The sequence below is a fragment of the Amphibalanus amphitrite genome, unplaced genomic scaffold (assembly GCF_019059575.1).
Source record: "Amphibalanus amphitrite isolate SeventyFive unplaced genomic scaffold, NRLGWU_Aamphi_draft 000008F_arrow, whole genome shotgun sequence".
NCBI lineage: Eukaryota > Metazoa > Arthropoda > Thecostraca > Balanomorpha > Balanidae > Amphibalanus > Amphibalanus amphitrite.
Genome location: NW_024881504.1, coordinates 1,904,538 through 1,927,490, shown reverse-complemented (window position 1 = coordinate 1,927,490; position 22,953 = coordinate 1,904,538). Strand labels below are relative to the sequence as shown.

At 46.8% G+C, this 22,953-nt stretch overlaps 1 protein-coding gene across 1 annotated transcript; it reads left to right on the top strand.

The window, feature by feature from the left end:
• Positions 1-1,985: 1,985 nt before the first annotated feature.
• On the top strand, positions 1,986-4,991 carry LOC122379391. Its single transcript, XM_043361566.1, has 2 exons — positions 1,986-2,114; positions 2,475-4,991. Exons 1-2 carry the CDS (start codon positions 2,067-2,069, stop codon positions 3,936-3,938), a joined length of 1,512 nt encoding a protein of 503 aa, XP_043217501.1. The 5' UTR covers positions 1,986-2,066; the 3' UTR covers positions 3,939-4,991.
• The last annotated feature ends 17,962 nt before the right edge of the window (positions 4,992-22,953 follow it).

Below are 22,953 nucleotides of genomic sequence, written 5' to 3'. Positions count from 1 at the left end.
AGTCTGTGTTTTTGTTTCAGGAAGTATCTAGAGCGATTGATGATTCCGATATTTCGGCTTACAATTTTTGAGGTGTGCAGGATGTGACTACTCCATTTCATGTCGCTATCAATAAGGACACCAAGGTATCTTATTGTTTGCGATTCTTCAATTTTTGTTCCATTCAGCTCAACATTAATTGTGGGTTTGGTTGTATGGTTGCAATATAGCTGAAAGCAGGTTTTGTTAGCATTTAAGGATAATTGATTCACGTCTAGCCATTTACACACTTTTGGGAGTTCCTCATTCAAGAGTGACTGTAGCTCATTTGATGAATGTGCTTGGAAAAGAAGTGTTGTATCATCATCATAAAGAAAAGGCGTGAAGTTAGAGGACATTTTAGGAATATCATTGATGAAGAGGATGAAAAGGAGTGGCCCAAATATAGAGCCTTGTGGGACACCCATTTCTATTTTTTTAAGGCTAGATCTAGCATCTCTAAATTTGACGTATTCGATAGGCGTTATCACAAGTGTATTCGCGGCCATTGGGGCGACGTAAGAAAAGAAGAAACCAACTGGCCCCAAGAACTTTAAATTATCAGTTAGCATGCACCTTTTCCTTGATGTGTAGATAATTTACCATTATTTGTTACAGAAAATTGCATTTAAAATCTTCCATTTATGCTTTTTTCATCTTTAACACAATATGTTCTTTTACTAAGCTAGAAACACTAATTAAAAATAGTTCCCGCATCATCAAGAACAATAGGGAAGGCTTGAAGTGAATAAAATAATTTAACCCTCGCACGACCAGGCCATTTCTCATAACACGAACGACCAGGGGGGGGGGTTGTTACGACCCCCCCCCCCTGGCGTTTCGAAACGGAAGGTCGCAGAGCTTAGCGGAAAAAACCAACGGATTGCTCTCAACGAGATCTTGCGATTGGTGGTACATTTTTTGGTCCTAGGTCAACATTTGACCTACTTTTGACCGGTCAAAGGTCAAATTTTCGGAAAAATAGACTTTTTTCAACTTTTGGCGGCGATTGCGGCAAAACGGTGGGAGATATCGACTTGAAACCTTCACTATCGTGTTCGTTGATCAATTCTCTATCGTTTGGTATGTATTTCGTTTCCCTAGCTCTAAAAACCGTAGTTACGTGACCCGCCGCTAGTGGAGCTGGTAGCGGGTCAGTCTGACCCGCCCCAGCAGTGCGTGCTCGCCCTTCGCGCAGCTCGGGCGCTCCCCGGTCGCCGGTATTAGAGGCGGTGTGGGACTCCGTGTCCAGTGATGGAAGAGCTGAGTACGGCTATCCGTGCCCTGTCAGACAGGTTCACTGTGATTGAGGCGTCAGTGAGTGCAATCAACGACCGCCTTGAGGAGCCCAACGCCGGTCGTCGGCACGTGGCTCAACCAGAACAGGCTATTGAGCCGACTGAACCCGTGAGTGCAGAGGGGTTCGATTTTGGATCCTACAGTGATCTCCAGGCAGAACTAAAGACTGTTCGTGAAGGAGTGGCCAAGATCAAGTTACCGCAGGACTTGGTCGTTGGAGATTCCCGCGCCGGCGTGGGGAAGAACGACCTGTCGCGTTTCCAAGTGATTCAAAGGTGCGCGAGGTTCCAGGAAACCGTTCTTAAGGTTTTGTCAACCGCTTCTGCTACGGATCCTGTGATAAACCAACTCACTATAGTCGCGTTAGCCCAAACCCGTTACTTACAAGAAGAATATACCAACTTGCTTGTCTCAAATCAGTTCGACGATACGACCGCTCAGCTTTTCAAGACTCTGCAACAAAACCCGGCGGCTTTCCCGCCGGGCGCGGTGGAAAACCTTCAGCGGGCGGTAACGATCGCCGGGGCGCGGCAGCAGTCACGCCAGGTCAGTCACGTGCCCGACCGTGCCCGCTGGCGCGGTCCGCCGCCGGCGGCCGCGCGGTTCGGCGCGGGCCCAGCGTCGGCTGATTGGAGGAGCCGCGGTCGTCCCGGCCCGGGCTACCCGCAGCCGTCACGTGACCTGTCCCGGCCCGGTCAGCTGCAGCACGGAGCGGGGCCGGGGCCGCACGCCGCTGAGTGACGGGAACCATGGTGCTTCGGCCGGCGGCCTGGTCGGAGATCGGCGCGTCTGATGTGGTAATCGAATGGGTAACGGATGGGGTTCCCATACCGTTTTCAAGTGAGCCTGAACCAAAAGTATTTTCTAATCCAAGGTTCACTGATACTGAAGTTGATTTTTTGAACAATGAACTCATTAACCTGGAATCTAGAGGTGTCGTTCAGAGAGTGTCAGAGACGCCTCACTGCGTGTCCCCACTAAAGGTTGTGCCGAAACCTAGTGGGAAGTTCAGACTGATATGTGACCTCAGGTATGTGAACTCACACTGTGATACACCACGATTTTCGTCTGAAGGTATCGATGTTTTACCCGAAATAGTACGTGATGCTGAGCAGGCTGTAACTTTAGATTTACGTGACGGATTTTTTCATTTTCAGATCGAGCCACAATATCGCAAGTATTTAGGGTTTCAGTACGGTGGTTCTTGGTGGGTGTGGTGCTGCTTACCTTTTGGGTTACAATGCTCTCCGTTTTATTTTCACAAATGTATTCGTGCCGTTGTTAAATATTTGCGTGATGTCAAATCATTGTCACTCATGGCCTATGTTGACGATTTTTATTTATGCTCCACAAAAGCAAGCATTGATCGAGACCTTGGTGTGTTGTTAGAGACGCTCAGTACCTTAGGTCTCGCTGTGAATTTTGAAAAGTCACATCTCACGCCCTCGGAGTCGGTAACTTATTTAGGCTTTGAAATTCGCTGTGCTACCGCTTTGAGCCCTCCTGTGATTACGGTTCCTAAGTGTAAAGTTCGAAAGTTGAAGCAAGACATTTCGAGGGCGCTGAAGCGTAGTTTCATTTCGGCTCGTTTGCTAGCTCGGATCGCTGGCCGGTGCATCAGCATGCTGGCGGCAGTCTTTCCGGCAAAGCTGAAATTGAGGAATGTGTACCGTCTCCTCAATTCCAGGTCATCCTGGGAGGCTCGGCTTCTGTGGTCGCCAGGAGCGAGAGAGGACCTGTCGTGGTGGGTGTCCTCCCTCGACGGCTGGAACGGCAGGCTGCTGGTGCCGCCGGCTGTCTGCGAGCTGCAGCTCTCCACCGACGCGTCGGGCTCCGGCTGGGGGGCCGTTCTCTCCACGCCCAGCTGTCAGCTGGCGTCCGGATTCTGGGATCAGCTGGTGAGCAGACAGTCGGCGAATTATCGAGAGCTATTAGCGGTTTATTTTGCTCTTCGCTCGTTCCGTTTTTCGATAGTTGGAAAAACAGTAGAAGTTCTGTCGGACAATGTTACTACAGTCGCTCATATAAACAAATTCGGTTCATCCAATGTTAGCTTAGATAGCATCGCACAGAACATCTGGTCGTTTGCTTTTGACAATAACGTTTCGCTGGTAGCGCATCACATTGCAGGTGTCTCGAACACGGGCCCCGACACCCTGTCTCGTATGTCGGCGCGTCATGAGTGGGTGTTGCACCCGTCCATCTTTCGACAGCTGGACCGGATGTTCGGGCCGCACACGGTGGACCGCTTCGCGGCGGTTGGCACGGCCCTGTTGCCTACCTACAACAGTCGGTTCGCGGACCCATGCTCGTCAGGAGTGGACGCGCTGGGGCAGACGGACTGGGGCGCCGAGAACAATTGGGTAAACCCGCCGTTTCGCCTGATCCCGAGGGTTCTCGACGTCATCGAGGCGCAACGTGCCGACGCGACGCTGATCGCGCCGATGTGGCCAGGCCAGCCGTGGATGGCACGCCTCCGACGGCTGTGCACGGCACCGCCGATCCGGCTGCCGCCGGTAACACGTTCGTGTCTCCCTCTATCGGAGCAGCAGCGGATCGAGCCACATCAGAACCGCAGGTGGACGCTGTGCGCCTGGAGAATCTCTGGTGCACACGGCTAGAGGCACGAGGATGGTCGCGAGCCGCTAGCAACTATTTACGGGTGAGCTTGGCGAGCAGCACACTCGCAACGTATGACCGATACATTCGTGATTTCTTTGTTTTCTGCGGTGCTCGTGGAGTATCGTTTCCGCCAGATGATTCCGCTGTGCTGGCTGATTTCTTCATGCACCGGTGCGGGTCGTCGGACCGGCCGCACTCCACCGTTCGGTGTGTTTCTGCGGCCATTTCAGCTTTGTATGAAGCGTTCGGAGCGGATAACCCTGCTAGGGATCCGTTCATTGTGAGACTCCTGCAGGCCATCGTTAAAGGGGGCACGCGCGCCCCGATGGTTCGATCTGCAATCATGGATGTTTCGGCGTTCGTCCGCATGTTTCAGTCTTGGCCAGACAGTGCAGAACTGTCTACCAAACAGCTACGGCTGAAAACCATTACTTTGTTATCGCTAGCTTTAATGCTGAGGCCGTCTGACGTCGCGCCACTGGCTAAGAGGTACGAGTCCAGTACCGGTGTTATCTCTGATTTTGTTATGTCAACGGACCAATTTCAGTTTAACGCGGACGGTTCTCTCGGTGTGACCTTTCTCGGCGTCAAAAATGACAGCCAGCGTACGGGCTTCCAAGTTACTTTGCCCCCCAGTCCTGATAGCAAGTTAAATCCTGTGGAAGCACTCAGGGTTTATCTGGCTCGTACGGAATCGGTGCGTTGTCCGACTACTAAACCGGCGTTTTTAACTCTCGTTAGGCCTTTCAAGGCTATATCTGCTAGCACAGTCGCTGAAGTTCTGCAACAGGCCATCACTGCCGCCGAAAAGTTTGGCCTGCCGACTGGCCATCGGCCGAAAGATTTTCGGCCGACAGGGGCTACTCGGGCGGTTCAATTAGGCTTTGACACTGATGATGTACAACGTCTTGGCCGCTGGAAAACACGTTCAGTCTTTTTGGAGCATTACGTGCACAACGCGATTCAAAGCTCGTACACGGAGCAAATGCTCAAGTGATCGTGTCAGTCTGATCAGTCGTGTGTGTGTTCGTCCTTCTAGAGCCAGGCACTTGTGCGATTCGTTCACGTTTTCCTTTTGTTTCTCTCTCTCTCCAGTGTTTATTGCGTTGTTTGTTGTAATACATGTAAGGCGGGTCACAGTAACGTTGGTTTTATGAAACCGTAGTTACGTGACCCGCCGCTAGTGGAGCTGGTAGCGGGTCAGTCTGACCCGCCCCAGCAGTGCGTGCTCGCCCTTGCCGTGGTTGGTTGCTGGCTAATGTCGGTTGAAGGTTGATGCAAATGTTGAGGTGACGGGATCTGTGGAGCGTCCGGGCAGCGGAGAGCCTAGCATGTACGCTGTATTGCGTTGTTTGTTGTAATACATGTAAGGCGGGTCACAGTAACGTTGGTTTTATGAAATGGCGCGTTGGGAGCGCCGGAAGTCGGCAAGGTCACAGTCGGCGGCAGAAATTCGAAAAATCAAAATTTAAATTTTTGAAATCTGATTGTATTTTTGGATTTGGGAGGTCCATTTGCTCCCTATAGAAGCTAATATTGCTGCATATTCCCATTGAGGTGACAAGAATTAGCAAAATAGTGGTTCGGGCGCTTTTCAAAAATAGTACCGGACGCTATTCCTCTTGTGACGTCATAGCTCCGTGACCTGACCTTACCCGGTCAAATTTCTTATACCATATGATAGCAAATACTTGCCCCAACATGCATGGGAAGTTTCATCACGATCCATCAACCGATGTCCGTACCACCGGCAGGAAACCTCGGGCGTTGGCACTCAGTTTGTAAAAATCCGGCCGGAGGCTGTACCTCTTATGACGGCATAACTCCGTGACCTGACATGACCCGATCAATTTTTTTTCGGCAAAAGATGCGCAAAGGTTGCCCCAGAGGTTATTGAAAATTTCAGCCCGCTACGACAAGCCGTTTAGCGTGCACTTCGAAAAAAACCTCAGGGGGGGGGGGGGGTTGATACAACCCCCCCCCCCTAGGCGTTCTAGGGTTAAACGGTTTTGTAATCTATGTGAGGGCACTTCTAAAATTGCCTGTAGAAATATTGAAGGCAAAAGTTCATCTTTTTCACAAGACGGATGTCTGTAAACCTATTTAATATGACGGATTTTTTCTTTTGAGATACGAGGATCCTCCGTCTCTCCGTACCTTTTCCTGAGCTTTTCTCGTAGTTCTGTCCAAGAAACGTGAGTTTTTGTCAGGCGGGCCACGAAAAGCCCGGCTGGTCCCCCGAGAGTAAGGGTGGCCAGAACACACATCCTGTCTGAGTCAACTGTGTTCGAAAGCTGGTCCATATCCGTTAGCCATTGATAAAATTTAGCTGTCCCCTCGCCGTGGAAGGGCCTGACGTGTTTAGTTAAGCTTGATATTCGGATCTCTTGCACTACACTATTAAGAGCTGTCGTAACAATTGAGGCCTCGGTCATTTTTCAAACAATTCAGTGACACAAAGAAACAAACAATGAAAGCGAGAGTGTTTTTAAAGAAGAAAAGGATGGAATGGCTCACTGTTCCGCTGCTTTGTAGTGAAGAGATGTCTCTAGATGCCCAGAAGTCCGCCAGAGATGAGTCGAAGACGCGCAAAATTTTTCAAAAGTCTTTGCCCGACGTTATCCGGGTCACGGCACCAAATATCTTGTAATAAAGTTCTTGAATAAAATGCAGCGTTTCACTTTTCACGTTATATTTGAATGTCCGAGATAATGAGTTCAATCGAGATGACGAGCCGAAAAGAACAAGTGAAGATAAGCGACCGGCTAGGGAGCGGCCCTCACTCGGTCCGACTGCGACTGCGACTGCCGGGGCTTCGGCCCGCTCCGGCGCGACATATACCACGCGTCATACATACGTCACACATGTACGTCATATCATAACACCAATCAGAAGCGGGTCAGGATAGGCGTCACAGGTAAGGAACGAGGACCATAAAAGGACATTGTTAGTAAGGGCAGGGGGCTGGGAATGAACTTTGTTACAATGTTATTAAAATACCAAGTTCCTGATATTTGATTTCATGCGCAATGTTTGTACTATTCGCGGCAGAAGCGTAACAAAACTTTGTGCCACCGATTTGGCAGCTAGGAAAAAAACTTTGCCCGATAAAAACAATCATATGACGTAATCGATCCAAAAGCTTTAAATTGGAATTTTTAACCCTCGCCCGTAAACGGCGATCTGCCACCTTCGCCCATGCAGGGGGGGGGGGGGGGGGGGTTGGTGCGACCCCCCCCTGGCGTTTGAAAACGGAGCGTCGTAGAGCTTAGCGGAAATAACCAACGGATTGCTCTCGCCGAGATCTCGCGATTGGTGGTAGATTTTTTGGTCCTAGGTCAACATTTGACCTACTTTTGACCGGTCAAAGGTCAAATTTTCGGAAAAATAGACTTTTTCAAATTTTCCGCGGCGATTGCGGCAAAACGGTGGGAGATATCGACTTGAAACCTTCACTATCGTGTTCCTTGATCAATTCTCTATCGTTTGGTATGTATTTCGTTTCCCTAGCTCTAAAAATGGCGCGTTGGGAGCGCCGGAAGTCGGCAAGGTCACAGTCGGCGGCAGAAATTCGAAAAATCAAAATTTAAATTTTTGAAATCTGATTGTATTTTTGGATTTGGGATGTCCATTTGCTCCCTATAGAAGCTAATATTGCTGCATATTCCCATTGAGGTGACAAGAATTAGCAAGATAGTGGTTCGGGCGCTTTTCAAAAATAGTACCGGACGCTGTTCCTCTTGTGACGTCATAGCTCCGTGACCTGACCTGACCCGGTCAAGTTTCTTATACCATATGATAGCCAATACATGCCCCAACATGCATGGGAAGTTTCATCACGGTCCATCAACCGATGTCTGTACCACCGGCAGGAAACCTCGGGCGTTGGCACTCAGTTTGTGAAAATCCGGCCGGAGGCTGTTCCCTTTGTGACGTCATAACTCCGTGACCTGACATGACCCGGTCAAATTTTTTTTATCAAAAGATCCGCAAGGCTTGCCCCATAAGGTACCCAAAATTTGGCGGCGCTGCGCGCCGCCGTTTCTGCACTATTTCCGAAAAACCTCAGGGGGGGGGGGTTGCACCAACCCCCCCCCTACATGGGCGAGGGTTAAACAAATAGTCAACTATGGGCCGAATGTTTGCCAATTTCGTGTAAAGGGGCCCCTAATCTATGTCTTGCAACACAAGAACAGTAAATCAAAGCAATTTTTTGAAGGTGGGACAGTCCCTTTAAAGGAAGACTGCCACCTTCAAAAAGTTTTCTCAGATCGGCCTATGATTTATTCCCTGGATAAAACAAAATTTTAGAATTCACCTGACAAAGTATCATCACGTGAATCGCGAAAAAATTATCGATTATCATACAATTATCAATCGGTTAATGTCTAGCGACAATGTTTACACATCACTAGACTTCAAGGTCATAAGATTATTACATTTTATTTGAAAAAGTAAGGTATTTTATGATTTACTAATATATGATTTCATAAGAAATTGGCCATGTTTAATTTATTTTGCATTTAACTTCGTAAAACATTTAAAAATCATGGCTCATTTGGAATGGGTCTGGCCCATGTTAAACCCCATTTCCCACACTTTTTTGGAAAAAATGAACTACTGAATATTTAAGTTTAACGTTTATTTTGACACTCCAAAATTCTTCTGTGATCTCGTAACAATCAAAGTTTTGACATATATTTGCCAAAAGATAAGAAAATTCATGTTTCAAAGTTATCGATAAACAGTAGAGATGTCGGTTTTCTTGGACTAAAAAAATGGCATCAAACTGAACTTTGGTCTCCGATTTCTCGCAAACGGGTTCGAATTTCGGAAAACCGACTTCAGTCTGGGACATAGGTGGCTCAGCTCTAGTGAAAACCGTTTTGTGAAAAAAGGTGGCAGTCTACCTTTAACCCTCGCGGGCCCGGGGGGCGTTTTTCGCCCCCCCCCCCCTGGCGAATATTTGCGATAGCTCCCGAACGCTTAGGGATAGGAAAGCGAAACTTTCAGTACCTTTTCTCCCATCAATTTGACATCTTCTGAAGTAAAAAATTTGGACCTAGTCCCATTGATGACGTCACAGGGTCGATTTTTCTACACCCCTGCATGGCAAACTTCGGCGTCACAGACGCGAACTTCAAATAGCTGCCAAAAATAGAGTTTTAGAGATAAAGACAAATTACGAGCACGGTTGTGTAGCGTTTGACCTAGAGAAAAATAGAAAAATAGTTTCGGTGACCTGAGGTCACAGGTCAGGTCAACGACCCCGAGCTGTGGTTTTAGTTTTTCGCAAATAACTTCGACAAAAATGGTCCTAGAGCTACGGCAGTGGTACAGGGTGTCCAGGAAAAAAAGATACTACGGAAATTAAGTCGCATTCATTAACGCACGTGCCGATTTTGTTCCAAATTTATGTGCTTATAGTGCAAGAGTTGGCAAAACTCATGAGCACTGTAATGCGTCGTTGGAAGGTTGTCTGCTTGCCCTCCGAGATGGTCAACATGACCATCAGTCACCTGCAGACTGTGCTAGTGCTGGAGCTGATCCGCCGTAAGGCCGCTCACATTGAGTATCTGCTTTGAGGAGCTGCCGCAACTTACCAAAGAGCTTACATGCTATGTGGCACCTGCTGTCAGTTTTGCCATATTTTGGCGAATACAAGCATGTGCCATTTTAAAATGTAAGGTGTTTATTTTCGGAATTACAGCAAAAAATAATAGTATCCGTTTTTTCTGGACACCCTGTACCATCGCATTCGCCTTGTCAAGCCGCGTCGAATGATATATATTTTATTTGGAAAAGGTCAAGTTTTATGTTGACCTCACGTGACCTCGAATGACCTCTGGTTGACCTTGACACATGAAAGGTCATTTATGATGGATTCGTACCCGCTGATCACGAATCTGGCATCTATTTTCCTCTAAGCCTTCATTTAGAGCCTCTGGATGGCAAAATTGTCTTATTTATTATTACCAACTTGAATCAGTGAAATAGCCTCTAGCAAGGATACTCTTCTGTGACCTTGGCCGTTGAGCAGCCTTGTATCGTAAGATGAACCACAAATAGGGACCTGATAAGCCTCAAAACATTTCAAAACATCTTGGAAGTTAGCACGCAAGATGTACGAAAAAGTGCAAAGTTTGAGGTCAATTTTAAGCATGATCTTGACCTTGACCTTTAATTTTGAGCACATTTTCGGAATCCTCAGATTCTCTTCTTTCGTTTGACACCCAATTTTGCCGGTTTTATGCATCCTGCCGTCGTCTAGAACGCTTACTTTGAGATCACTACACATGTGTCGGTTTTTGCCTTTGACCTTGACATCTGACCTTGAAAATTGACCTGAGGTCAAAAATTTTGGGTGCTTTAGAATCGTCTCGTAAGGACCTTTCGTTTGGTATCGCTTTTGTTTCCGTAGCTCCCTTATTTACGGAGTTAGACAGGGGGGGCGAAAAACGCCCCCCCCCCCTGGGCTGCGGTGGTTGGGATTACCCCCCGGGCCCGGCCGGGTTAACTGACCAAGCCTAAAAAGTTTGCGATCATGTCCAGCCTGCAGTGTTTGTCAGAAAGGTTTCAAACTTGGTGGATTGCATGATGTTATAGACGCCGACAATTTGTATGTCTCGGATTTTCTATATCTGTGACCTAAGGTCAGGTCAGTGTCGTGACCTTACCATTATAAGGCAATGGAGAAAAATGCAAATGTCTCTAGATCCGTGTGTACGCATAGGAACAGTCCAAATATTTCAGAATCACAATGATTAAGTCCACTCGTGATGACCAAGGTGTCATTTTTGCTGATAGCCGCTGGGGACGGTCTCATTGTGTTTGTCGTCCCGAGACGCATCGATTGATATGCAGCATGACCTTTTCCGGTCAGGTCATGACCTTGACCTGAGGTCAAATTTTCAAGTTGACCTTTCAAGGTCAAATTATAGTTCATTCGACGCGTCTCGGCGAGAGGAACACGATTCTGGCAATAGAAATGTCGTGGCTTTTTTTAATCTAACGTTATTGTCGAAAAACACTTTTCATAAAAACAGCTATTTTTGGAGTTTTTGCCCTCTGGAGGCTAAACCGTTGACCTGAGGTCAATTTTGATGATGACCTTTTCATAAGAAGAGTTTAAAAGCTATCGATTGCTTTTCCATTCGTTTTTCTAGCTATCATAGTTCCTGAGATAAATCCATGTTTTCTGAGAAATATACTGACATTTGGCAAATTTTGACCTTTGATGACCTCCAGTGACCCCAATATTGTTCTAAGATGAAAATGACCTAAGTACTTTCAAACGTACGCATTGAGAGCTATCGACTGCTTTTTACTGCGTCTTCCTAGCCCTCTTAGTTTTTGAGTTAAAGGTGGGTGGTAACATATGCCCCCCCCCCCCTCCCCACTAGGGCGAAGTTGGCTGAGACCGCCACTGGGGCGCGGGTTAAAAGTAAGCGAGCCGATTTTTCCCCAATTGACTTTCAATGGGATGGTCAAGAAATTGACCTGACCTTAGGTCATCGATATCGAAATTTAAAGCGAACTGGCGCTAGGCCAAAGCAAACACAATGGTGCCTGTTCCACGTCTCTTTCTTTATTAGATCAAAAGGTACAGCCAAACCTATTTTGACTAGCAGGAACGAAATAGCGCGGGGGTGGCAAGGCAACCCCCCATGTGTGTTTTAGGATGGGAAAATGGCTTGTGCGGGCGAGGGTTAAACTCATTTGATGTGTCACATCTCCGCCTCCCCCGCGTCGTGCGTAGTGTGGTGACAAAAAAATGACGCTGATGGCATTGTTTAGTCTATAATCTCGCCAATATGGGGTATAGCGGGTTCCCCACATGGCAGGGTTGAACCCGCTTCCCCTAACCATGCTTGGAAAGGCATTGTTTGGCCAATACATGTACGTACATGGTATCGGGGTGCCTAATGCCTTGGCCAATATCATGGGGTGCGTGGAGTACGGCTAACATTTTATAAGTCTCACCCATCCAGCTTTTTAAGAGGCAGTTTGTTTTTTTTCAGCCTGGTGCAGCGGACGTGTTTGCCCTCGGCTTGGTCTTCTTCTACGTCCTCTCCAAAGGAAGACACCCATTTTTCAAAACTGCACGGGACATGAAGATGAACAGTCGAGCTGAAAAGGCGTGGTAAGTTACACCAATGTTAACCCTCTCCCTGGCAGGGCATTTTTCATAACACGGCCTGGTAGGGGGAGGGTTGATGCGACCCCCCCCCCCTCGCGATTGGCTCCTATGACACTTAGAAACACCAACTTTGGTAGGTAGGTGAACTTTTGGAATTCTCGCCCCTGTACAAATTTGTTTGCTCTATGTCAATATTTAGGGATTTTTTGGGGGATGTAAATGTAAAAAAATTTCGCTGAAAATAGGTCAAAAGTTTTTTGCTTATAACTTTTGATCTAAATAAGAAAGAGAAAAAAGAAAAGCACCAGTAAACTCAGCACGTCAAGGCGCGTCGAATGATATACTTTTTTGCTTGCTTAAGTGTACTTAAAGTTTTTTTCTTAATTTTTAAGTAAACTTTAATTAATTAATTAAGTTCAAGTTACCCAAATTGCATCATATCGCAAATCATTCGATTCGGCTGATCACCAGGAACATAATGACATCATTTTTTAACCCGCGACCGCCTGGGGGAGGGGGGGGGGGGTCGGATCCGACCCCCTCCTCCGTTTTTCTCGAATAACTCATGAACCGCTTAGGTACGCTATCAAACTGAAACTTGGCATACCTTCTCCCCCCTCAATTTGACGTCTCCTGTGTAATTTGTAAGAAAATTTTTCCAAAACTTTTTTAGATATATCTGTTACAGGGAGTATGCGATTTCAGTTAGTTTGCAACGACCCTAGGGTGGTTGTAACCTCCCTGAACGATCAGTTTGTTTGCAACGACCCTAGGGACGTTACAAAATAACTGCTCGTTCCGGGACGTTGTAACGAAATTAGGGTCGTTGCAACCTCCCTAGTTAGTATGCAACGAACCTAGGGTTGTTACAAAATAACTAGGGAGTTTAACCCTCGCCGGACCTATTGGTTTTCTACATACGCGCCGGCCGAGGGGGGGGGCGGGTACGACCCCCCCCTCGCCGTTTCGCCCCTGGTGGAGCTAGCGCGTCGCGGAAAAAACGAGCGTGTGCGCCGTTACGAGACGCAGAGATTGGTACCCGATTTTAAGGTCCTATGTCAACCGGTGACCTCTGAGGTCAGGTCAAGTGCCCCAAGGTACGGTTCAGTTTTTGGTGAATAACTTCGCAAAAAACGGCCGCAGAGCGCCGATTTTGGCAGCATCGTGTTCGTCTCGCTCAGGCGCGTCGAATGGTATACTTTTTGTCCGGGTCAGGTCAACTTGGGGTGTTGACCTCAGGTCAAGGTCAGGTCAGCACCCCCAGGTCACGAAGTTGGTCGAAAGAGGTCATGTCGCATATCATTCGATTCGGCAGATCTTCCTGAGTCCATTGGTGGCTTTTCCGACTCGCTAGCTCAATTTGATCAAGAGTTATTGACGAAAAACTAATATGACCTTGATGACGTCATAAATGACGTCACGCAAGGTCAACATTGCAAAAGTGACGCATCTAACCTTGCAAGGAGTGCATAAAATCACGATTCTGTGTGCTTGAGATAGTTGGAGATCGTTCCCGGCGCCAGAATAGCAGTTTTCATTTTTCCCCATTGACTTATAATGGTGAGGTCACGAAAATGACCTGACCTCATATGACCTTTAGGAAAAATCCGAGATATACAAGTTGTGGGACTCATAATGGATACTAGATCCTGCAAGTTTCATTTCCCTGTGACATCTCCTCTGGCAGTGAGGGCGTTGCGAAGTTGCGACATCTGAAGACCGTGCAGAGGTTCACTTATGACGTCATAGGTCAGTGACCTGACCTGACCCAAAAATGCGGTTGGTGTCAAAAGATGCGGCTTGGATCAAAGGTCAGGTATGCCAAGTTTCAGCTCTCTATCGCCAGCGTGTTCGGAGCTATCGCGAAAAAACCCTATGGGGGGGGCGGCACCCGCCCCCCCCCCTCGGCCGGCGAGGGTTAAGAATTCATCGAGTCTCGTTTCACAGGAGGGCCGTCAACAATCTTGACCAATGAAAATCTTGTTCAATCTAATCTAGTTCAGTCTAAAAGAAAAAGAGAACAAAATTTAAACATTCAGCTTAGGAGTATTTCACGACGGCCATCTAGTGCACATTTTGTGCAGATTAGGTGCACATTTGGTGCAGATTTGTTCAAATTAGATGGGCATTCGCCAGGAAGCCCTCCGTAAAAACGGCTATTATCCGCTCGTTTCCAGTCTTTTTGTGATTATAAACGTTCAGACATGTGAAATGATGGTGGTTCCATGCATTATGGTGGGTGTCAAGGTCACGTGAAGGTCAGGTCAATGTCATTGACCTTTGATGACCTTAGTTCACTTTTTCTGGGTTCATATATTTTTAGGCTAGTTTTTGGAGCTGATTTCGAATTTAGCACCCATTTGAACATTAAAGAAGTAATTTTGGCGCCTTCGTACCATGTCACGAAGCTGCCAGTGATGATTGACACCTTATATGGACAGCTAGCAAGACACCTACTGGTTGACCTGACCTGACCTGACCCGACCTGGCCTAAAAACATCAAGACATCATCGGTGATCAAAGCTAATATGAAATTCGTGATCAGCGCCCCGAAAAAAAAACTCGTAACAACCTAACTCTCCAAAGTTTTAACAGGTCCCGATTTTCCCGACTTTTGAGTCACTGACCTGACCTGGAAGGTCAACCCATAACCTATCCCCGCCCTGTGCGTTTGCGGCTAGCAAAACACCAATAAGGGCGAGAGTTAACCCTATTCCTGGCGGGGGGGGGGGCCTCAGGAGCCCCCCCCCTGAGGTTTTTTGGTTATATCTCCCAAACGCGTTGAGCTAGGAAGCTCAAATTTTCTGACTTTTCCTAAAAGGCTTCTACGCAACATGTCTGAAAATTTTGAGTTGATCTGACCTCAGGTCAGGTCACCAGAGGCGGTTTGGTGACGCTACCTCAGAAAAGTTTGCAATCACGCCAGAGCTAGAGTTTTTGACCGATCAATTTCTTCTCTTCAGGGTTTAGTTAGGGTACCAGTATGTGCAATTTGTATATCTCGGAATTTTGATATCGGTGACCTAAGGTCAGGTCAATTTCGCGACCTCCCCATTATAAGTCAATGGGGGAAAAATCAACTCCCTGTTTTTACCACTAAAACGGGTCGGAATGGCCCCATATACCATACATGACTTCATATACGATCAACCTTCACTACCTTGAGGTCTGTTTTGCTGTTGGGCAGCTGTGAGGTCATGTGACGTCATCAAAGGTCACCAAAGGTTTTTGGCCAATAACTCCGTACAGGAACAAGATACAGACGCGTGGATGGTCTCATTGTGTTCAGCTCGTCAAGACGCATCGAATGATATACATGATGACCTCGAGGTCACGTGACCTGAGGTCAACCTTTGACCTTGACCTTTCGAGGTCAACATATATATCATTCGATGCGGATTGACGAGAGGATCACGATGATGCCCTTAGTTTGTTCCTATCTTGACTAATTCGAAAGTTATTCGAGAAAAACTCTCTCCATATCTAGTGCCGCCATTTTGACTTTTTCGACCCCTGTGACGTCATCTTTGACCTGACCTGAAAATGACCTTAGTAAAAATTGTAGATCTTGGCCGTGCGTATCCGATGCCGTTTACCGCTTGTCGCTATCTTGCTTCGTTCTCGAGATCTCAGGGGGGGGGGGCCGAATCGGCCCCCCCGCCAGTTTCTTGTCCCGGCGGAGCCCGCCAGGAATAGGGTTAACACCGCAGGACCTGGTTTTCTACATACGCGCTGGCCGGGGGGAGGGTTGGTACGACCCTCTCGTCGTTTTTCACCCCTGATGGAGTTAGAGCGTCGCGGAAAAAAACGAGCGTGTGTGCCGTTAGGAGACACAGCAACTATGTACCCGAGTTTAAGGTCTCACGTCAACCGGTGACCGTCAGGTCAAGTGACCCAAGACACGGGTTCGTTTTTTGATTAATAACTTCTTAAAAAACAGTCGCTGAGCGCGATTTTAGCATCAACGTGCTCGCCTTGCTTACGCACATCGAATGGTATACTTTTTGTTCGGGTGAGGTCAACTTGAGGTGTTGACCTCGGGTCAAGGTCAGGTCAAAGACCCCTAGGTCGCGAAATTGGTCAAAGGAGGTCATGTTGCATATTATTCGATTCGGCAGGTCTTCCTGTGTCCATCGGTGGCTTAACCGTCTCGCTAGCTCAGTTTGATCGGGAGTTATTGACGAAAAGCTCGTATGACCCTAGTGACGTCATAAATGACGTCATGCAACGTCAACAATGCAAAATTGAAGCATCTAACCTTGCAAGGAGTGCATTAAATCACGATCCGTGTGCTTGAGATAGTTTGAGATCGTTCCCGGCGCCAGAATAGCAGTTTTCATTTTTCTCAATGGACTTTTAGTGGTGAGGTCACGTGACCGACCTGACCTCATGTGATCTTTAGGAAAAATCCTAGAGGTACAATGTGAGACTTCTAGAAGATGCACGTACTGTAAGCTTCATCACCCTGTAAAAACTCCTCTGGGACTGAGGGCGTTGCGAAGTTGCGGCATCTGAGGACCGTCCACTTATGACGTCATAGGTCAGTAACCTGACCTGACCTGAAAATCTGGTTGATATCACGAGATCTGGCTTGAATCAAAGGTCAGGTATGCGTAGTTTCAGCTCTCTGTTGCTGGCGTGTTCGGAGCTATCGCGAAAAAAAAAACTTGGAGGGGGGCGAGGATAAAGCCAGGCTGGGTTGGGTTTTGGGTAAGTTTGGGTAAAGTAGAAGCGTCCCACCCGCACAACCTGTTTATATTAGCAGGTGTACCTAAACCACCAGCAACAGCTTCGTAGCAAGTTGCATTGGCGTTACAACTATACCTACGTACTTCTCAAATGTCTCAACGAATGCTGGATTCAAAATAAGCTAAAAAAAATCCCTTAAAATCGTAAAATTTGAAACAGTCACCCGAAGTCACCAAACGTCAATGACCTTGACCTGGCCGACAACTGACAATTCAACTTGAAACCCATCATGATGCATGGGACAACCATCAGTTCACATGTTGGCACGTTTATATGTAATCACAATAGAAGTCCGGAAACGCAATTTTATGTGCGCTAACATATATGGCAAATAATTTCGGTCTGCCATGGTCTCAGAAATCAGATCAAAGATCAAATGCCATTGGTTTCAGGATCATGAACTGTATAGGGAATGTGTAACCAGTAACGTAGATAAGTTCGAGGACACTCAAAGTTTCGTCACGATCGGCCGCTTTTAGCGCGAGATAATCGCGAAATAAAACGAGGGGTTTTATGCGACCCGCAAGCGTATTTACAAATTGCAACCGAGCTCCGCCGTGGGGTAAGGTGGGCAGGGGTTTTCGCACTACGGCTGCGGTAAAACTACCGTCTGTGGTAGAAACTTCAGGATGATGGCGCGTTTCATACGAAATCTGGCGCAATGTTTGTTTGCTTCTGAAATCTGAACTTGTACTGTTATTGCTGTGAATTCTTGAAGTGGGAGTGTTTCAATAACAATTTGTGGATTATTTAAGTTTCTTTATATAAACATAGAATAATATTATGAAACATTGTGTGGAAACTGCAAATACTGATATGATCAATTACTTAGTTTGGAAATTGATACACATTTTGTAGAGGTTTGTCTGGCAAATGGTGTAACAAACCTCAAGCCTATCATGATCTGAAGCTGTTGTAACAAATCAAAATTGCTTTGATGTTACATAGTACCTTGCTGGAAAGACTGGAGCATGGTTCAAGATGATGTGTAAAAATTCAAGATTTGTGCGAAAGCTTATGACTGAAGAGCGAAAACAGTTATATATGATGGCTCAATCAAAAGTGGAAATGGATGACAAAAGTAGAGTTTCAACATTCCAGCATGTGAGAATAACTTCAGAAATTCATAGTTCTTGTAGTATTGCATTCTTCTTATGTACAGTTATAGGTTTTGTTAGGGTATTTCAAATACATTGTGCCAGTAGTTGAGATATAGATGGATTGCGGACACAATTTAGAATCATTGCATGGTAGATAGGTACTTGTTCGGTAAAAAGGTATGTGATGAATGCCATGAGAAGGTTTTTATGATTTAATATATGGTCATTGTTGTACCTACAAAAATGCAAGCTTACTAGCACCTAGTTTCTGAATCAAATTGAAAGTATTTGCTATGAATGTAAATATGTACCTGCAAACTATGTCAATAAATTTGTGTGATGTTGACCAGAGAGCTTTATCATCTGGACATTTATGTTGCTTCTTACATTAGGTGTTAAGCATAGTAATTACGGATGAACTTTGTGCCAATATCTTCAATGCACAATGTATGTAGCATGTCTACAACCCTCACTGATCCTGCTATAGCTATAGGCATTTAACACCAGCAAGACCAAGGGCATGAACTTCACGTTGTACAACCTTTTGTCATGTACCACCAGTCACTTTTTTACTTACGGTGCACATAGCAGTGCACACAACAATGCGCAGAGGGCCTACACAAAAACAACATGATTAGTGTGCACTATGCACAGCATTGTACCCTGATTATTTGGATATTTTGATCACTCCAGTCAACAGCCTGGAGACAATTATTGAATATCACATTTATCATACATCACTTGTCAAACAAGAGCATGATGACACACATTTTGACAAGCAATCATGGTAGTATTCCAATCACGGACGTATAAATAAACTGGACTGACAATCCCAATGGACCTCCTATGGAAGATAGTGAAGCCGACAAGGCGCCATTTTACGTTGCCAAAAAACCGTGCTCTGGAAGGTCATCGAGCCAATACAATTAGAATTGCGTCCAAACGGATGATCGGATCGAGATGCTGGTGGTACCGTTCGACGGATAATTCCTTGAGGCAGGTGATGATGGATATCACATGTCACCCGGTGTCACATGGCGCGTGCCACGTGCCGACAAACTTACAAAGGGCAAAAACCTTTAAGCGACGCTTCAAATCAAACGAAGGGCGGCACAGGTGCCAAACTCACAGGTCACATGTCCCAGTGTTCGACCACTAACATATGGTATGCTCGGCATCAGGGGGTGCGGAATGCACGCGCTAGTGGCGAAAAAACATGTTTTGAGGAGGCATCCTCCGATTCCGGAAAACCTTGACCTAGGAACACCAAATTTGGCACACTGACACTACTGGACACGCGCTTTAAGGTGCTGTACAAATAGGCGTGCTGGGATACACGGTGCACGTGCTGTGCACGTGCAAACCTTTTGATGTTGCACTCCAGGTGTCACATATGCGGGTAGGGCGGGTAGCGCTGGCAAGCTCAAAGTGCCAAATTTACACAGGCCACCCAGAATGCATTCCAGCATAGTTATTGAGCATATCCATCTCCTGGTGGCCCCCAAAGGTACGCTCTGCACGTGCAAAAAATTATCCGCGCCGGGCGGTGGGGATGCTTGGACACCCTATGTGGATTTATGTAAATATCTCGAAAACGGCGTTGTGTAGCGCCGCCGTTTTCGGCACACCTTTTCATACAACTTTTTCACAAATGCTGCATAACTTTCAGACTTAGGTCGCACAAGGTTAGGTCACCAGGTTACGTCCAATCGGCCTTACCTTAGGAAAAATTATAATGCCCGTCATAGCTACACAGACTCCTACAATCGGCTTAAAACGTGCAGCAATTGATAAGATCAACAGAACAGTATATACGTAGAGTACCTACCTCTACCTCGAAATTACAATATCACTGAACTAGGGTTCTGTTGATTTTGCGACCTCAGACCACCAGGACGGCAGATCATTTAGGTATTTTGTCAAATTCGGGCTCCTAAACTTTTTGCTACCCAGCAACGCAAATTTACGCCGCTCAATCGCCGGCCAGCGCAGCATAGGCATCTTTGTTATCTACGTTGTTTGCGCCTGCAGTAATACTGTACCGCAATAACCATTATCTTCATCTTTCACCCATAGATGGCAGTAGCAAAGCGCCTGCATCTATGCTGTGCCGCAGTGCTCTTACAATACGAGCTGAGCAATGAGCATTGAGCAAGCAAGTGATATTTAAATCATAGGCGGCGGAACGAGGGGGCACCGGGGCACCGTGCCCCCCTTTAATTTTGGCATTTTAACATAGCCCTTCCCTTTCCATGCAACGCCCATAGGGCGTTGCATGGAAAGAATGGGACCAAAAGTCGGCAGTGCCCCCTTTAATTGAAGGTGTTCCGCCGCCACTGATTGAAATTCCGAGGTTGAGGTACTCTACGTATATACTGTTGCTCTTATCAATCGCTGCACGTTTTAAACCGATTGTTCAGTCTGTGTAGCTATGACGGGCACTATAACTTTTCCTAAGGTAAGGTCACTTGGACGTAACCTGATGACCTAACCTTGAGTGACACAAGTCTGAAAGTTACGCAGCATGTGTGAAAAAGATGCATGAAAAGGTGTGCCAAAAACGGCGGCGCTACACAACGCCGTTTTCGAGATATTTACATAAATCCACATAGGGTGTCCAAGCATCCCCACCGCCCGGCGCGGATAATTTTTTGCACGTGCAGAGCGCACCTTTGGGGGCCACCAGGAGATGGATATGCTCAATAACTATGCTGGAATGCATTCTGGGTGGCCTGTGTAAATTTGGCACTTTGAGCTTGCCAGCGCTACCCGCCCTACCCGCATATGTGACACCTGGAGTGCAACATCAAAAGGTTTGCACGTGCACAGCACGTGCACCGTGTATCCCAGCACGCCTATTTGTACAGCACCTTAAAGCGCGTGTCCAGTAGTGTCAGTGTGCCAAATTTGGTGTTCCTAGGTCAAGGTTTTCCGGAATCGGAGGACGTCTCCTCAAAACATGTTTTTCGCCACTAGCGCGTGCATTCCGCACCCCCTGATGCCGAGCATACCATATGTTAGTGGTCGAACACTGGGACATGTGACCTGTGAGTTTGGCACCTGTGCCGCCCTTCGTTTGATTTGAAGCGTCGCTTAAAGGTTTTTGCCCTTTGTAAGTTTGTCGGCACGTGGCACGCGCCATGTGACACCGGGTGACATGTGACATCCATCATCACCTGCCTCAAGGAATTACCCGTCGAACGGTACCACCAGCATCTCGATCCGATCATCCGTTTGGACGCAATTCTAATTGTATTGGCTCGATGACCTTCCAGAGCACGGTTTTTTGGCAACGTAAAATGGCGCCTTGTCGGCTTCACCTGAATGGAGGTGGTTGCGGGTCCAGTTTATTTATACGTCCGTGATTCCAATGAGTTGGACAGTCATCTCCCTGGGCGTCATTTTTCCAGGAAGGTACCTCTGCAGGTGTTGTGGTAGGCTAGGTTGAATTGGGTAAAGTTGGGCGAAGTAAGGTGGTTAGGACCAGGTCAGACCATAAGGCCTGGTCAGGTTGATTTTAATCTTTCATTCTAATTTGACATAGATACCTTTTACCTATGTTTTTGCTCCAGCCTGAATTTCATTAGGTAAAGAGTTAATTTTGCTTTGTTTTTTATCTGTCTTGTTTTGTGTTGTTGTCCCTTATATTCTGCCCCATAGGCAAGGGTGGAGCTTTTCCAGGGAAGGTGGTGGAGCAAAAGTCGTCAAACTTGCGATGCCCGGTTGTTAACCCTCGCATGTGTAGGGGGGGGGGTCGGATGGACCCCCCCCATGGTTTTTCGCGAATAACTCGCGTAAAAAGCGGCCGATCGCGACGAAATTTTCAGTACCCTCGCATTGATCAATTTTACACCTACCCTGAAAATTTCATGACCCTGACCCAAATGACCTTTGACCTCTTTTCCAAGACCATGTTTGGCCGGAATCGCGATTTCGCGTATGTCGGCTCGCACTAGCCGCGTGTTTGCAAGCTTTTCGTGGTTTCAAGCGTTCAAACATGTGATTTGATGTTACTCCCGTGTGTGTCAAGGTCACCTGAAGGTCAGGTCAGGTCATTGACCTTTGGTGACCTCGGGTGACCTCGGGTCACTTTTTCGAGTTTTACATGTTTCTAGGCTAGTTTTTGGAGCTGAATTCGAATTTAGCAACCATTTGAACATTTACGAAGTAGTTTTGGTGACTTCGTAACATGTTACGAAGCTGTCAGAGGCGGTTGACATGTACTACGAATACCCGTCACGACGCCTACTGGTTGACCTGACCTGACCTGACCCGACCTGGTCTAAATGCTTCAAGACATCATCTGTGATCAAAACTAACACGATATTCGTGATCAGTACCCCGAAAAACCCCTTAGCAGCCACACTTTACGACTTTCTAACTGGTCCCGATTTTCCCGACTTTGGGTCATTGACCTGACCTGGAAGGTCAATCAATGACCTAGGACCTTAAAATTGGGTATCATCGGCTTCCTCTCGTCACGGGCAACACGCTCGTTTTTTCCGCGAAGCTCTAGCTCGATCAGGGGCCAAACGGCAAGGGGGGGTCCAACCGACCCCCCCCCCCCTACACATTAGAAGCTGGCAAACGCCGCACACATGCGAGGGTTAAGTTAGATAATGTGCAGCACTGAATCTTTTTTTTTTAATTGCAGTACTAACATTATGAATAACACAGACATTTCAAAGCTCCTCAATGCGAACAAGATTGGTTTGCTAAACAATGAAGTTCTACAAATCAGCAAAAGTTGGAGGGGCAGAACGCTAATTTTTTTCTCTGACAGCTTCTTAACATGTTACGAAGGCACCAAAACTACTTCAGTACAGGGTGCAACGAAATTATCCGGACATCCATTTTTCGCCATATCTGTTTGCACAGTTTCCTTATCCTTTCTGATGTTAGAAGTGGGAATATTGGAGATGAATACGTGCCTCTGCTATCGGTTTTCAACTCAGCAGTGATCTGACCTTGTCATGTGAATGTGACTCTTGCTCTGAGTAGGAGTCGATTCACAGACGGGTTCAC

Coding starts and splice junctions, on each gene's coding strand:
- LOC122379391 (XM_043361566.1), top strand. CDS start 2,067: ATGGTGCTTCGGCCGGCGGCCTGGTCGGAGATCGGCGCGTCTGATGTG. Junction 2,115..2,474: donor AGATCGGCGCGTCTGATGTG/GTAATCGAATGG, acceptor TTTCATTTTCAG/ATCGAGCCACAATATCGCAA.